The sequence below is a fragment of the Palaemon carinicauda genome, chromosome 3, assembly GCF_036898095.1.
Source record: "Palaemon carinicauda isolate YSFRI2023 chromosome 3, ASM3689809v2, whole genome shotgun sequence".
In the NCBI taxonomy this organism is placed as follows: Eukaryota; Metazoa; Arthropoda; class Malacostraca; order Decapoda; family Palaemonidae; genus Palaemon; species Palaemon carinicauda.
In genome coordinates, this window is record NC_090727.1 from 199,499,957 (window position 1) to 199,515,400 (window position 15,444).

The 15,444-nt window shown below is 40.6% G+C and overlaps 1 protein-coding gene across 5 annotated transcripts in view; it reads right to left on the reverse strand.

Annotated features, from left to right (window-relative positions):
• The window catches only part of coro (protein coronin), a 161,553-nt gene that overhangs the window by 13,962 nt on the left and 132,147 nt on the right, over positions 1-15,444 (reverse strand). Inside the window, exon 11 of one of the 5 annotated variants that reach the window (XM_068371249.1) lies at positions 975-1,047. The exons of the other annotated variants lie outside the window; for them this stretch is intronic. Within the exon in view, the coding sequence (XP_068227350.1) occupies positions 1,012-1,047 (36 nt within the window). The 3' untranslated portion in view covers positions 975-1,011. The remainder of the gene's footprint in view (positions 1-974; positions 1,048-15,444) is intronic. 5 annotated transcript variants of the gene reach the window in all.

The window sequence follows — 15,444 nt, forward strand, 5'->3', positions numbered from 1 at the left end:
TAAAATTCTTAATAATTAATATTCCAGCAAGGAGTGCTAGAATAAAATAAGACAGAACTATCATTTTACTGTATAACAAGTCATATTATAAGCACTGTAAAATATGTTCAAAGTTATTAAAAACAGGACACAGCAAAACTTATAAGAAACTACAGTAGGGGTTAAGAGTGCAGGTAGAAAAACAAATTGAATTGTAAAACTAAGTGACCATTCACATCATGGCCAGGCCAGGGAATGTAAAAAAAATTATGTTTACCAATAAAAGTACATTTAAAACTAAAATTGAACATGCAAGTTTGAATATATTTTGTATTGCAAACAAAAATCGCATTTTACCTAAAAAATGTCTTAAAAAAATACTTGTTTCCATGATAAATACTGTACCAATAAAATCTTTTAAATTAAATTTTCTTATGACCCCTTATCAAAATAACCAATAAAAAGAAATTACTATTTCACATTTACGTAACCAGGCCATGCTTAACAAGGGTAACTTTATATGTGGACGATGTTGATGCTGGAAGGCAACAGAGTTTGCATGATGGTGATCAAGCACTGTAATTAGGGGCCTATTTAATTTTTTCCCTCAGGAAGGTTTTCTAAAATAATTTAACCTATACAGTATCCATTTATAAAATTTCAGATAACATTTTAGTTTATTTATAGGTAATTAGTCCCCATTCATAAAGCCATGAAACAAATTTAATTCTTGTTCTAGACATACAAGGAATGCAGTCATCAAATACCCTTCAAGTACTTAGTTTAAGCCTCTCTTGCAAAGGATATGTTATTTTAAATATACATTAATTTGCCAACTTTAGTTTAATTCTCCAACAACTGCTTGAGCCATACACCATGCAATTAAGTTACCACATGTATTTACACTATTTATAAAAACCAGCCATGTGTGTACATTAAGATCTTCTTTTGGATGGACAGGCAAGGGTGGTAATCACCAGAGAGCATTCCCTTACCTATACAGTAATACTATGCCAATCTCTGACCTCCGAACTATTTCGCTACTTTCTTTGAGCTTGATTTTTTACCCTGCAACATAGTGTAATGTATGATAATGAAAAGATTTACAATGTGAAGGAAATTCTCTATCACTGTAGTATCATACAGCATCCAGGCATCTATTCCAACGCACATCCTGCTTCAAAACACATCTGTTTATGCCTTAAAGTCACCAGGCTGTTCACAACTGAAGATATCCAAGATGTACTTGAGTGCTCAGTTTTATTTAATTTCCAAAATAATAAATAAAAAATATATTATCAAGAAAAATGCTACTTACCCTAGGAATTGGTTAGTTATATAAAGTACTGTTAGGCAAGTAGGATTTAATAACAAAAATAAACTAACACCACCATTAAAATAACAAAAGTAAAGCTACAATGCTCACCCAAGCACTGCATACAATTCATTACCAGTTACATGAAGCAAGTTAAAACTGATCTTTTGGCAATATGATGCTTCAGATGATAACTACTGTACAGAATTTGATGAGAATATTGAAATCAGTACAGTACTAAACTTAAAAAATATAAAAACTTATTCCATACCTAAGAATACATCAACAGCATCTAACTAAGATGTAGCAACACTTAAGTGACCAAAACTATAACCAACCATCAATTCCACCAACGAAGGGTAATGAGATTCGGTCTTCCTTAATCTTTATATGATGTTTAGATTAATGTTGGTGAATTATTTTTATAAATAAAACTCCCCTAATGTTCATAATACACACACACACACACACACACACACACACACACACTCTCTCTCTCTCTCTCTCTCTCTCTCTCTCTCTCTCTCTCTCTCTCTCTCTCTCTCTCTCTCAACCTTAGATTAATATCAATGATTATTCTTTACCTAAAATTATTCCCATTTCCTTCTTTTCAATAGGTGCAGGACTCTAGTATAACGTATTGGGGCAATCTGGCAGATAATGGAATTAATCTGAGCTTTGGTACTCAGTAGATCCTTAGTCATTTAAATTCTCTCATCGCTCTAATATTACTTAGCAGTGCTTTCACCCTACACTACACTTTTTTTATATAATTTAGGTTATTAACAATAAGGGATGTCTTCAAGATTTGTTAGTAATTCCTGTGAAAGTTGTTCTAGCGAGTTATTGCTGGGTGATCATGATCCTCATTTCCTTTAGGTCTTGTCCTGAGGAAGCATTGTGGTTTAGATAATCGTTGTAAAGAATATGAATCTTTTAAAAGTTTTTCTTATACAGAGGCCTGTCCTTATATTAACTGATTAGTTTACAAGTTTCAAACATAAAACAAATCTAACATTTAGTTAAGGGAAATCTACAGAAGTCAAGGGTAGTTGATCACAACAAGGATGACAATAATAGTACCACCAACTATTAATGAGCTGTCAAGGTTTTCTAGTGCTGTAATGAATTTCATAGCTTTTTATATCTTGCTTCATTTGTTAAATCTAAGATGACCCTAAGCTAACAATGCAAGTTTTGCTAAGCCGTTTTAGTGCACCCGTCAGTGTTTTCATGATGCATAGCACACGACACAGTTAATTGCCTCTCCACAAGACTAAACCTCTAGAGTTACCTACAGTCCTTCTTTTGTGAAACCCTTACATTTACATGATCCGGCCTTCTCTTTACAACAACGAATTTCAATATAGAAGATTAAGCTGGTAGTTTGGATCCAAATACCCCTCAGCTCACTGAAGAGCTAATGATTAACCACTTCATGCCTATCTTAACGATGCACCATATCGTAAGATTCAGGTGGAACAGAGAAGACCTCTAATAGATAAAGCTTTGAAAGTATCAACTGGAGCTTAACCGTTACACCCAATTTCGAATGGAAGAGAGCATTAATCTAATGAAGGATCAGTCACTAGCATATTCCAGTTGCAGAAATGAGTGCCTTGCCTCGCACAGGTTACCATTAAAATTGAGAACAGGGGGAATGTACATACAGTAGTTGCCTTATTAGAGTATTCACTAGGCTACGAAGACAAAAATGAGGATGGTATGGAGAAAGAGCTCAAGTCTGATGAGGTATCATCTCTTCAATTGTTAAGGAAACATTTTTGAAAGGTATCCAATTAGGATGCTTAAAGGAATCTCTGATATTACCATTCTTCTAACCAGTCTCGATGCCTCCTCTAAGACTACTTATACTCCACAGTTTTCCCAATTTTTGATATAGTCAAACTATTATTTCAAGTGTAAAGAATAGCTACTAATTCAGCTTCCCATTTAGTTATAAAAAATTTTCCCACAAAAGCAATCTGTCATTGAACCAGACGTAATTAATTCTCTTGAACCCATTGTTGATAAAAACAAAATATTCTTAAATATATGCTTTTGAGCTGGTTTACTAAGGAAACACTGTTTGTTAGTGATGAAAGTTGCAATTTTACTTAAAATTCTATCCTGCAGATTCTATAGTAGGGGTTATTTTTTACTATAATAGAAAAGAAATTTGCAGTACATCAAGATCTCAATCATAATTTTTATCATCTAACTTGTTTGATGGGTCTTAAAAGCTGCAGAAGCCTTTGCGAACTTTGTGGTTAAACATAAGGAACAATCGTATTCCTCTATGATTAGGACAGTGTCTGATGTGCTGAAACATAGAAGTACTTCTGATTTAACCCTTTATTTTGGGTCTTATATATAGTAAGAACAGAATCAATAATGTGGCTGCACAAGTGGACTCCTGGGAGCAAAGTGAATTGTTGAAGTCACTATTTTCAAACCACTCCTTCCTTTTCCCAATCATCATGTAGCAGCCATGTCAATTTTTTTTCTCCTCAAAAGTTGTTGTTTCTTAACAGTGTTAGGTCATCAGGATTCTGCTCTTATCAGGCATTCCGGCAAAAAAGGCAATCTGACTCGTTAAACATATAGAATGCTATGACGGTCTTTCCCAAGAGATCCATGTAGGAGGAAGGCTTTCCCACTTCTATCAGATATGGGAAAGCTTTCATTCCTAGTCATGGATGCTATCCATGATCAAAGAGATCTCTCAAATCTTTGTCCTTCAACCATACCATGTACAAGGAACCAATACTCTAAGTTATCTAAGCAATTCATCAAAGGCCCATGTTTTGAAAGTAAGTTGAAACACCCAGAAAGAAGAATGTGATAGAACACATCCCGGATCAAACTCCAAGTCCCTAGAACATAAGGAAGTTAAGAGTACCAATTATATAACTTTTGATTCTTAAGTTTACAGTTCTCAGTTATGATGGAAACCCCCTCGATAGTCCTGGGTGCAGTAATGAAAGGAGATTGGATGATTTGATAAACTTGACAGATGTATATGTTCACATTCCTATTCACACAAAAATTCAAGGACTATTGTTTGTGACCAGTTTGAAAGTTTACCATTCAAGTGCCTAAGATTTGGATCAGGATAGCTCCCAAGTCTTCGGCAAATTAGACGAGATTCAGGGAATCAGTTTTTTTTCTTCTTTTTTTGTACTTGGACAACCAATGCTTCACTGGAGAGGATTTGGATTTAAAGTGTGGTCACTCAGGTCGCAGGAAATTTAGGAATTCTGGTCAATTTGGAGAAGTCTCTTTTGATTCCAAGAGGATTCTATATTTAGGAACAATAAAAGTTTCTTTACAGATTTTTCTGATGGATAAGAGGATTTAATCTTTTCTTCCTATAATGGGAAAGTTCAAGCAGATGAAGTCCACATGCGTTCGGATGTGATGAGATTGCTACGGACAATGGCGGCTTTAGAAAAGTTAAATTTGATGGGTTGCACAAAGATAAAACCTTTCATATATCCTCTTAATCAGAATTGAAACAGGATATTCAATTAAGACAATTTGTATTCCAGTGAGGCAAAACCGGTGTGTGTGTCCATAGAAGCAAGGGTTCCAGATGTTTCTGTTTTCACGGAGGATTCTCAGGAAGGATGGGCCGCGACGCTTAGATTAATTATCTACATCTGTCAGGAAAGTGGGCAAGGAAAGAATATACTCTTCATACCGATTTCCTGTAACTTTTAGCAGTATTCAAGACCCTGTCGGCTCAGAAGTTGCTAGTAATGGGAAAATGCATAGCAGTGTTCAAGAACCTATCGGCTCAGAAGTTGCTAGTAATGGGAAAAGATATAGCAAGGTTTTCAAACAGCATCATCATTGGCTTATATTCAGAAACGGGAACCAAGTCAAAATCCCTATTTCAAGTAGCGGAAGTCCTATTGACCTGGACAAATTTGTGAGGAATAATCATTCTCATCTCTGGTTATTTCATGGGAAATTGAACATCACAGTAGACCTGTTAAGCTCCATATATACCGTCTCTACATTCAATAGTCTGTCATGAAAGCTTGAGTTGTTGAAGAAGATCTAACATTGGCATGTTTGCAGCATTGCTCAAAAACAAAGAGAGATAGGGATGTTTTGCTCACCAGTTCCATATCCTATAGCAAGGTGGTGGTTATCCATTCTCCATAATTCAACCTACGATAAACAAATTCTGTGTCTACGAACAGCAGGATAAATCTGAAGGCTCCATTTCAGTCGCAAAGAATCTTCAAGGTGGTTGTCATACAAGACCAAGCTTCTCAGGCAACCGGTTCTGAGGTCACTGTACACGCTACCTCTAACTGCATTCAGACTGCTCTCTGTATTCTCACACACAGAGTTTTTGAAGTCTTCTAGGTTATCTTAAGTTACAAAAGGCAGTCAACTGATTACTTGTTTTAAAGGCAATGGAATATTATGACTGGTGGACATCAAGGAATGTTTCAGGGGCTAGAACTAGTTTGGATCATAGTAAAGTTTTTGCAGTTCCTTTCTTTTCTGAAAAAATTGTCCATTTCAACTACAATTGATATAAATTCATAATGGAAATCATATTTAAACATCTAGGCTTGGATTCAATCACTCCAGGCATTATTGCAGATGTATTTAGGTCTCCAGTTGTCAAAATGATTTATTGGAATTTAAATATATTTGATCTTCAGTATACTGATGATACTGTCCTTGTTAGCAAAACACTACAGGATTTGCAATACTTGCTCACCAGAATGCATGAAAGATCATAGGAGGTTGGGTTCAAGATGAAAAGAAGAAAGACAGAAATGATGAAAACGGAATATGCAATGGAAGATGAAAAATTATTAGAAGAAAGGATTATTGAAGTAGAATCATTAAATATTTAGGAACTATGATATCTTAATAAAGGGTCTTTAGAATTAGATTTTACTAAAAAATATAAAATAAGACAAAGGCTAGATTAAGAAAAATTTTCCAATCAAATCGCCTGAACTTGCATATAAAAATCAGGCTATATATCAGTTTAGTGAGATCTGTTACAGTATGGATACGAGTCATGATGACAATGAAACAACCTCCAACAGATTTAGTAAATTGGAGAGTAAAGCCCTTAGAATAATCTATCTATCTATATACCAAGGCACTTCCCCCAATTTTGGGGGGTAGCCGACATCAAACAAATGATAAAAAGGGGCCCTTTCCTCTCTATGCCTGACGAGGGACTCAACCGAGTTAGGCTGGTACTGCTAAGGTGCCACAGCCCACCCTCCCCCATTATCCACCACAGATGAAGCTTCATAACGCTGAATCCCCTACTTCTGCTACCCCCCCCCCCCCCCCCCCCGGACATACAAAGCAACCGGAGGAAGCAGCAGGGCCTACCGGAACTGCGTCACAATCGCTTGCCATTCATTCCTATTTCTAGGACGCTTTCTTGCCTCTCTCACATCTATCCTCCTATCACCCAGAGCTTTCTTCACTCCATCCATCCACCCAAACCTTGGCCTTCCTCTTGTACTTCTCCCATCAACATTTGCATTCATCACCTTCTTTAGCAGACAACCATTTTCCATTCTCCCAACATGGCCAAACCACCTCAACACATTCATATCCACTCTAGTTGCTAAATCATTTCTTACACCTGTTCTCACCCTCACTACTTCGTTCCTAACCCTATCTACTCGAGATACACCAGCCATACTTCTCGTACACTTCATCTCAAACACATTCAATTTCTGTCTCCGTCACTTTCATTCCCAACAACTCCGATCCATACATAACAGTTGGTACAATCACTTTCTCATACAGAACTCTCTACATTCAGGCCTAACCCTCTATTCTTTACCACTCCCTTCACCAGCCCCAACAATTTGCATCCTTCATTAACTCTGACGTGCATCTGCTTCCAATCCACCAGTTGCTGCAACAACAGACTCCAAGTACTTGAACTGTTCTATTTCCTCAAGTAACTCTCCATTCAACATGACATTCAACTCACATTAACTCTACTTCCTTCTCTCACATACCCTTCCAAATTCTGTCACTAATCAACCAAGCTTCTCTTCCGAGTCTGCAACCAGTAAAGTATCATCCACAAACAACAACTGATTTACCTCCCATTCATGATCATTCTCGTCTATCAGTTTCAATCCTTGTCCAACCATCAAGCATTCATCTCTCTCACCACTCCAACATACAAGTTGAACAACCATGGCAACATCACACATCCCTGTCTCAGCCCCACTCTCACTGGAAACCAATTGCTCACTTCATTTCCTATCCTAACACACACTTTATTACCTTTGTAAAAACTTTTCACTGTTTGCAACAACCTTCCACCAATTCCATATAACCTCATCACATTCCACATCATTTCCCTATCAACTCTATCACATGCTTTCTCCAGATCCAAACATGCACCATACACCTCCTTACCTTTTGTTAAACATTTCTAGTATATCTGCCTAACTAAAAATCTGATTCATACATCCCCTACCTCTTCTAAAACCACCCTGTACTTCTAAGATTGTTATCTCTGTTTTATCCTTAATCCTATTACGTAATCAGTACTCGACTATACACTTTTCCCACCACACTCAACAAACTTATACCCCTTGAATTACAACACTCATGGTAAGACAGGAGTAGAAATGAAATTATATGAGAGATTACTCCAGTACCATATGTGGATGAGGGCATGGTAAGAGGTAGATGGAGATGGTTTGGACATAATCTTCGCACTCCCCCAAGAAATTAGTTCACCAAACATTTAAATGGGCTTCACAAGGTAATAGAAAAGTAGAAGACCAGGCCTACATGGCTGAGGACTATGAAGCATGAAGTGAATGATGATGAATGGAAAAGTATTGAAGTATTAGTTTCAAAGTTCAAGATAGGGACGACTGGCAAAATCTAATTGAGGCCCTTTTGCATCAAGAGGCGTAGGACGAGATGATATTTGATGGGTTCTCATTTTGAACCTTTGAAAGATGTTTATTAAAGATCTCACAGTTGAGACTTCTTTCCGTCTAGCTTTAGCATCAACTAAATGCATTAGTCAATTACAAAGCTCTTTCATATAAAGTAGGTTTTGGAGAAAAAATGACTTGATCACATTTACCTAAGTTCCAAGCTAAGAATGGTTTTAAGACTAGGGGCTTACCTCATGGTTTTAAGACTAGGGTTTACCTCATGGTTTAAAGACTAGGGGTTTACCTCATGGTTTAAAGACTAGGGGTTTACCTCGTGGTTTAAAGACTAGGGGTTTACCTCGTGGTTTTAAGACTAGGGGTTTACCTCGTGGTTTTAAGACTAGGGGTTTACCTCATGGTTTTAAGACAAAGGGTTTAACACAATGTTTTCATAATTACTCTATGGAAAAGACTAAACACATTAGGGGAAACGTTCCCTATTTGTTTTGTGAGGTTAGAATTACGAATTGTCTTTTTTTCTAGTAATGCTATTCATTTCCTGTTAAAAGAGGCACGCTAAAAATTGGATCACTGTCAGATAAGACTTGAAGGTTAGGGTTGATGATATTAGAAATTCACCTATCTATCTTGATTTTTAGCAGCTGCTCAATGGCGTACCCAGTCGGTTTTCATTAGGAATTTTCCTAAAGAAACCTCGTTATAGTATTTTTTCTTTTGAAATTACTGCACATCATGTTGGGTAATATATCAACATGTACAATTTGAAAGTGAGGTTTCAATTTGGAACAATCTTGAGGGTGAATTATAAACTTTGTGTAGTGACGCTTAGTTATTGTGGCACTAAATTTAGGGATAAGTCCCAGGTGTTATATGAGTTTATCTCAGGACTTAACATTTCCTAGCTCTCTCCTTCACTGACTCCCGTCTATCAGTGTGGAATCAGCTTTATTAAATATTGAGTTCCAGACAAATGAATTATTTTTATACTAACCTGATGTATAAATACATGCCCCACCCCTCCCCACTGACTAGCGATATCAATGTCTAGAGGATAGTAATTTAGTCTTGACTTCAAGACTGAACAGACTAAGGATCTAAGGCATACCAAGCTGAGATCACTGCCATTAAGTGTCAGATTACCTCAATACTTTACTAGAGGCATAAGCCACTTGAAAGGAAAGAATATGGGAAATTTATTAATTTTATGGTAAACGTCGATATTAAACCAAGCTTCTACAGAGAAGCATTATGAACATCAGAAAAGTATTGTACTGTATAGAAATAATATATCTTAATAAATATTATACAGTTAGAGCTATTGCTCTTGACTAATACCAATGAATTAGAGCTGTATGACAAAAAATGGTATTTTTATTATAAAATAGATTTTTAAATACACTTACCTGGTAGTTATATATAGCTTAATCCCGCGTTTCGTCGCGCGCACGGCGGAAATTCAAATTTCGCGGCAATCACCGCCAGGTGAGTAGGTGGTCATACATGAGCGCCATCTCTCATAGGTAATTGGAACCATTCCCAACATTCCTCAGAAATTCCATGCCCCTGTTTTCAGAGGGGAGGAGGGAGGGCCCTTTTATATATGTAACTACCAGGTAAGTATATTTAAAAATTTTATTTCATAATAAAAATACCATTTTTAAATATTTAACTTCCCTGGTAGTTACATATATATAGCTGATTGACACCATTGGTGGCGGGTAGAAAACCCTATCCCATCGGGAATTCGTATAATTATTAATAGCTACAAATTAGTAGTACCAATAATCTGGTTCTTACCTGATAAGGAAGCTGGCTTCATAGTTATCCTGCCTCATTTGCCTGCATTCCTTAAGACACTCGGCGATCCACCCAGGGAGCTGTAAAAGTCTCTGTGGGGCTGCCACAAGGTCCTCGACCCTAGCGTGGCTAGACCTCTACCCTTGCTATCCTGGCATAGCCATGGACAAAGATTCTGACCACCTACTCAGAAAATCTAAAAACACACCATAAAAACTAACTTGAGTTGCATCCCAGATTGCGGAAGGCTGCAACAGCCTTCACAGACAACCTGTGAAAACAAGTACAAGAAAAAGGCAAGGGTATATAATAAAAAAGGTTATAGGGAAGAGGCAGTAGACCCTTCTCCAACTATGACGCCGGAGGTAACATACGGACCCAGGGAGCAACAATCTTCATATTAGGTCTGGACATCTTAAGATAACAGTCTACGAAGATTGATTTACTTCGTCAGAAAGTAGCCTCCAAAATTGACTTAATTGACTTATTGTGCTTGTAAGCCATAGAAGTTGTTACAGCTCTAACCTCATGTGGTTTTACCTTAAGGATTGGGAAACTTCCTTCCTCACAATTCTGGTGAGCTTCCCTTATCAAATCCTTAATAAAAAAAAGCCAGGGCATTCTTTGATAAAGGCAAAGAGGGCTTTTTAGCTGAGCACCAGAGGTTGTCTGCTTGTCCTCTCAGGTTTTTGGACGCGGAAAGATAAAATTTCAGAGCTCTCACTGGACAAAGGCCTCTCCTTCTCCCGTCCAACTAAGTGAGATAGCCCTGGAATGGTAAAAGATCTTGGCCAAGGTCGAGAACGATTCTCGTTCTTGGCGAGAAAGCCTAGCTGAAAGGAGCAAACTGCATTGTTTCCATTAAAGCCCACCTTGCTGATGGCTTGTAACTCTCCTACTCTTTTGGCTGTAGCCACAGCAACTAGGAATAAAGTCTTTTTGGTAAGATCCTTCCAAGAAGCCTTGTCATGAGGTTCAAACCTGCTTGAGGTAAAAAAGGCCAGGACTACATCCAGGTTCCAGGAGGGGGGTTGGGTTGTCCTTTCTCTAGCGGTCTCAAAAGATCTAATGAGATCCGAGAGATCCTTGTTACCTGACACGTCAATGTGTGTGTTTTGAAAGACAGAGGCTAGCAAGCAGCGGTAACCCTTGATGGTAGAAACAGCCAACTTTTCTTTCGTTCGCAAATGCAACAGAAAGTCTGCTATTTGGGCTATAGAGGTGCTGGCAGAGGAAAATTTGTTAGTCCTGCACCATTCTCTAAAACACATTCCACTTAGATTGGTAAACCTTAACTATGGACGTCCTCCTAGCTCTCGCGATAGCTCGTGCAGCCTCCCTTGAAAAGCCGTTTGCTCTTGCCAGCTTTTCGATAGTCGAAAGGCAGTCAGATTGAGAGCGGGGAGATTCTGATGGTACCTCTCCAAATGTGGCTGTTTGAGTAGCCCGCTCCAACTTGGTAACGTTCTGGGGACATCTACCAGCCACTCCACCACTTCTGCAACCCAAGGTCTCATGGGCCAAAACGGAGCTATCAGGGTCATGCGGGCGTATTGCGACTCCCTGAACATTTTCAGGACTCTGTCCAGGATCTTGAATGGTGGAAAAGCGTACACGTTAGGCCCTCCCAGTCCAAGAGAAAAGCGTCCACCGCAGCTGCTTCCTGGTCTGGGACTGGAGAGCAATACACTGGTAACCTCTTCGTCATCTGTGTAGCGAAGAGGTCTATCGAGGGTTGACCCCACAGCATCCAAAAGCTGGTGCACACCTCGAGATGTAGGGTCCACTCTGTAGTTAGAACTTTTCTTCCTCTGCTGAGAAGGTCCGCCCTGATGTTCTTTCCCCTTCTATGAAGCGAGATATCAGGGTTATGTCCCTCGCTTTCGCCCACAGTAGTAGATCTCTCGCAGCCTCGTAATGTGAGTGAGTCTAAACGAGAGCCTCCCTGCTTCTTGATGTAGACCAACGCTGTGGTGTTGTCTGCGTTGACCTGAACTAATTTTCCTTGGACTTCCTCCTGAAAGTGCATTAGTGCTAGGTGAATGGCCACTAGCTCCTCGATGTTTATGTGCCATTCCCTCTGAGATTCTTCCCACAGACCCGATATCTCGGCCTTCCCCAGTGTTGCACCCCACCCCATGTCTGAATCGTCTGAATACAACACTAGGTCGGGGTTCCTCTGATAAAGTTTGAGGCATTCCAGGAGTTTGTTGGCATCGTCCCACCAACTCAAGTGATTCCTGATCCCCAGAGGAATCGGCATCCACTCTTCTAGACCTTGACCTTTCGTCCAAAATTTTGCAAGATGGAATTGAAGAGACCATAAATGAAGTCTCCCCAGGGATGCGAACTGCTCGATCAATGAGAGGGTACCCAGTAGACTCAACCATTCTCTTACCGAGCAGGACCGTATGTCTAAGAAGTGTCGCACCTTTTCTAAGCAATCTAGAAAGCGTTTCGGGGCTGGAAAAGCCCGAAAAACCACCGACTGAATCCTCATTCCCAGGCAGATGATGTTTTGCGAGGGTGTCAGTTGAGATTTGGCCAGATTACTACCAGACCTAGCTGTTGCGTCAAAGACATTGTAAGCTGAAGACCCTCCAGACACTTTTCTTGCGAACTGGCTCTGATTAGCCAATCGTCCAGGTACATTGAAATCCGTACTCCCTTCAGATGTAGCCAGCGAGCCACGTTGGCAACCACTTGGGTGAAAATGTAGGGAGCCGTGCTCAACCCAAACCAGTGCTTTGAACTGATAAGTAATTTCTTGGAACATGAATCTCAGAAAATTTCTGTAGTTCGGGTGGATTGGGACATGGAAAAACGCGTCCTGCAGATCTAACGACACCATCCAGTCTCCTCGTCTGGTGCTTGCTAGGACTGACGCAGAAGACTCCATGGTAAACTTGACTTGCTTATGAACTTGTTCAGAGGACTTACGTCCAGAACAGGACTTTAGGGTGCTGTTTGGGGTTACGAGGTTGCCTTCCAGCAGCCATTCTCTGTCCTCTTCTAGACAAGCTCTCCCACGAAAGGGCTGACGCGTGGGAGGGGCTACAAGGTTAGTCGGAAGCACTTCCTCGCAGTCCTTTGCAATCAGATCTTGCGTTGCTTGTGCGTAATAGCTGCCGATAAGGCCTTCACTAGCTCTGAAGGGAAGAGGAACTTGGTCAAGGGAGCATACAAGAGCTCTGCTCTCTGAGTGAGAGACAATCCTGATGACAGGAAAGAAAAACAGCATAGCTCTTTCTCATCAAAACCTGCTGTGAAAAAGGGTTGTGAGTTCGACCGACTAGTCCTTCACGGCTTATCTAGACAGGCAAAAAGATGCATCTGTGACGTCTGCGAGGACTCCTAGAGTCCAGTCCATCAAGCTGAAGACCTCGATTGTTCTGAAGATGCCCTTCAGCAGAGGATCCATCTCCAACATGGACCGCATCACCTTAGCCTTAGTCATGGCTGAACTACGTGAGGCGTCAACGAAAAGGAGAAGCCTCCTTGGGAGGAGGTAGGAACTTACAGACCGAGAACCTTCCCAGGCTTATACCACACACAGAATCTAGAAGCCAATCTCGTAGGGGGAAAGGAAGAGGTTGTCATTCCTTGTTCTTTCTCTTGAGAATCCAATCGTTCAGTCGAAACAGATCTCTAGACTGATCTGGCAAACACTGTTTCCTTGAAAGAGGAAGATTCCTGGGGAGGTACAGCCTGCTGAAAAGTCCTCCGGATATAAGTCCGCCAGAACTGCAAGTAATCTTTAAGATCTGCTGCAAGAAGAGTTTTCTGCATTTCCTCCTCTGAGATCTATCCTGGCCTTCCTGATAAGGAAGCTGGCTTCATAGGTTTTAATGCCTCATTTGCTTGCATTCCTTGAGAGACTCAGCGATCCACCCAGGGGGGCTGTAAAAGTCTCTGTGGGGCAGCCATATCCTCTAAAGGGTTAGCGATCTCCGAAGGAGAACGAGTGGGAGAAAACACATGCCTCGCCTTGCATGCTTGCGTCCCGCATGCGTTCAGCATGCTGCGAGGAAAAGTCATGCTGCATCCAGCATGCTACTGCTTTTGTGAGCTTCCTCTGTTTGCGACTTGTAAACGTCGACAGGGACGTAATGGACCGTTGAAGCACTGACAGGCATGATGCTGCGTCAAGCATGCTGTGAGGGAGCGTCCTTGCCGCCTCCCGTAACGCGTCCAAATCTCTGCGAGCAAGTGTCCACGAGCGCTGCAGCTCGCGTGCGTTCTTGTCACGAGACCGCGCTCGGGACTATGACATTCGCGATCCTGACGTGGGGGAGCGTCTTGCTCACTTGAGTACAGCATGCGTTCAGTTGGCGTGCATCCAGCATGCTATGAGGGAGCGTCAAAATCCTTGCCGCCTCCCGGAACACGTCCAGATGGCTGCGAGGGAGCGTCCATGAGCGCTGCAGCTCGCGTGCGTTCTTGCCGCGAGAGCGCACTTGGAACTAAGACGTTCGCGATCCTGAACGGGGAAGCGGCCCGCTCGCATGCATCCAGCATGCTGCGAGGAAGCATCCTGCTCACGTGAGTCCAGCATGCGTCCAGCAGGCTGTGAGGGAGCGACAAGATCTATGCCGCCTCCCGAAATGCGTCCAGATCGCTGTGAGGGAGCGATCTCGACGCTCGGTTCCATGAAGTGCAACTCTCTTCTTGTCTAGCATGAAGGGAAAACGTAAAATGCCAGCCTCGTCTGGGAGCTGCGTCAACCGACGGCGAGAATAACACTTTTACCTCGTCTTTCCAATGGCGAGGGTGAGCGTACTGGGATGCGTCAACAGGATCGCTCAAGGGGACGTCCGTTCGCTGATCAAGGTCTGACATCTCCCTTCGCCTTTCGACTTTCCTTCTCCCAGGGGTTGGGGAGCATGGAAGAGGTCCCGGGCTAGGAGTATGACGGACACGAACGGACGCACCCTCCACTGCACTTCGTCATGCTTACGTGCCACTGAACACTAGTACTTTTAACTATTTCACATTAGACCATAATAGACCTGCCCGTTGCAAGAGATTATACTCTTTCGCCAAAGGCTAGAAAGAAAATACTATAGGCTATATGATTAATATTAGTATTCTCAAAATCAAAATATTAAATAACGATACAAAGTATTGTGAAACTATAATGATCGTCAAGAGTACTACGTAGCGTAAATTGACTGTACGCTCGTGAAATCTCTATATAAGTCGAAAATTAACTAAAGGAATTATACTAATAGGACAAATATATACTTAACAATAATATATTTCCCTACATTATAAAAATTAAAATACCTATGCTTAGTAAGTTAGTATTTTAACATTTCTTGCAAGAAAAAGAAAATAATTCACATATTTGCAAGTCATACTACATAGATTACGTCACAAGATTGTGACGTCAAAGCGATGGCGGAATGATTTTCTTCAAGGCAT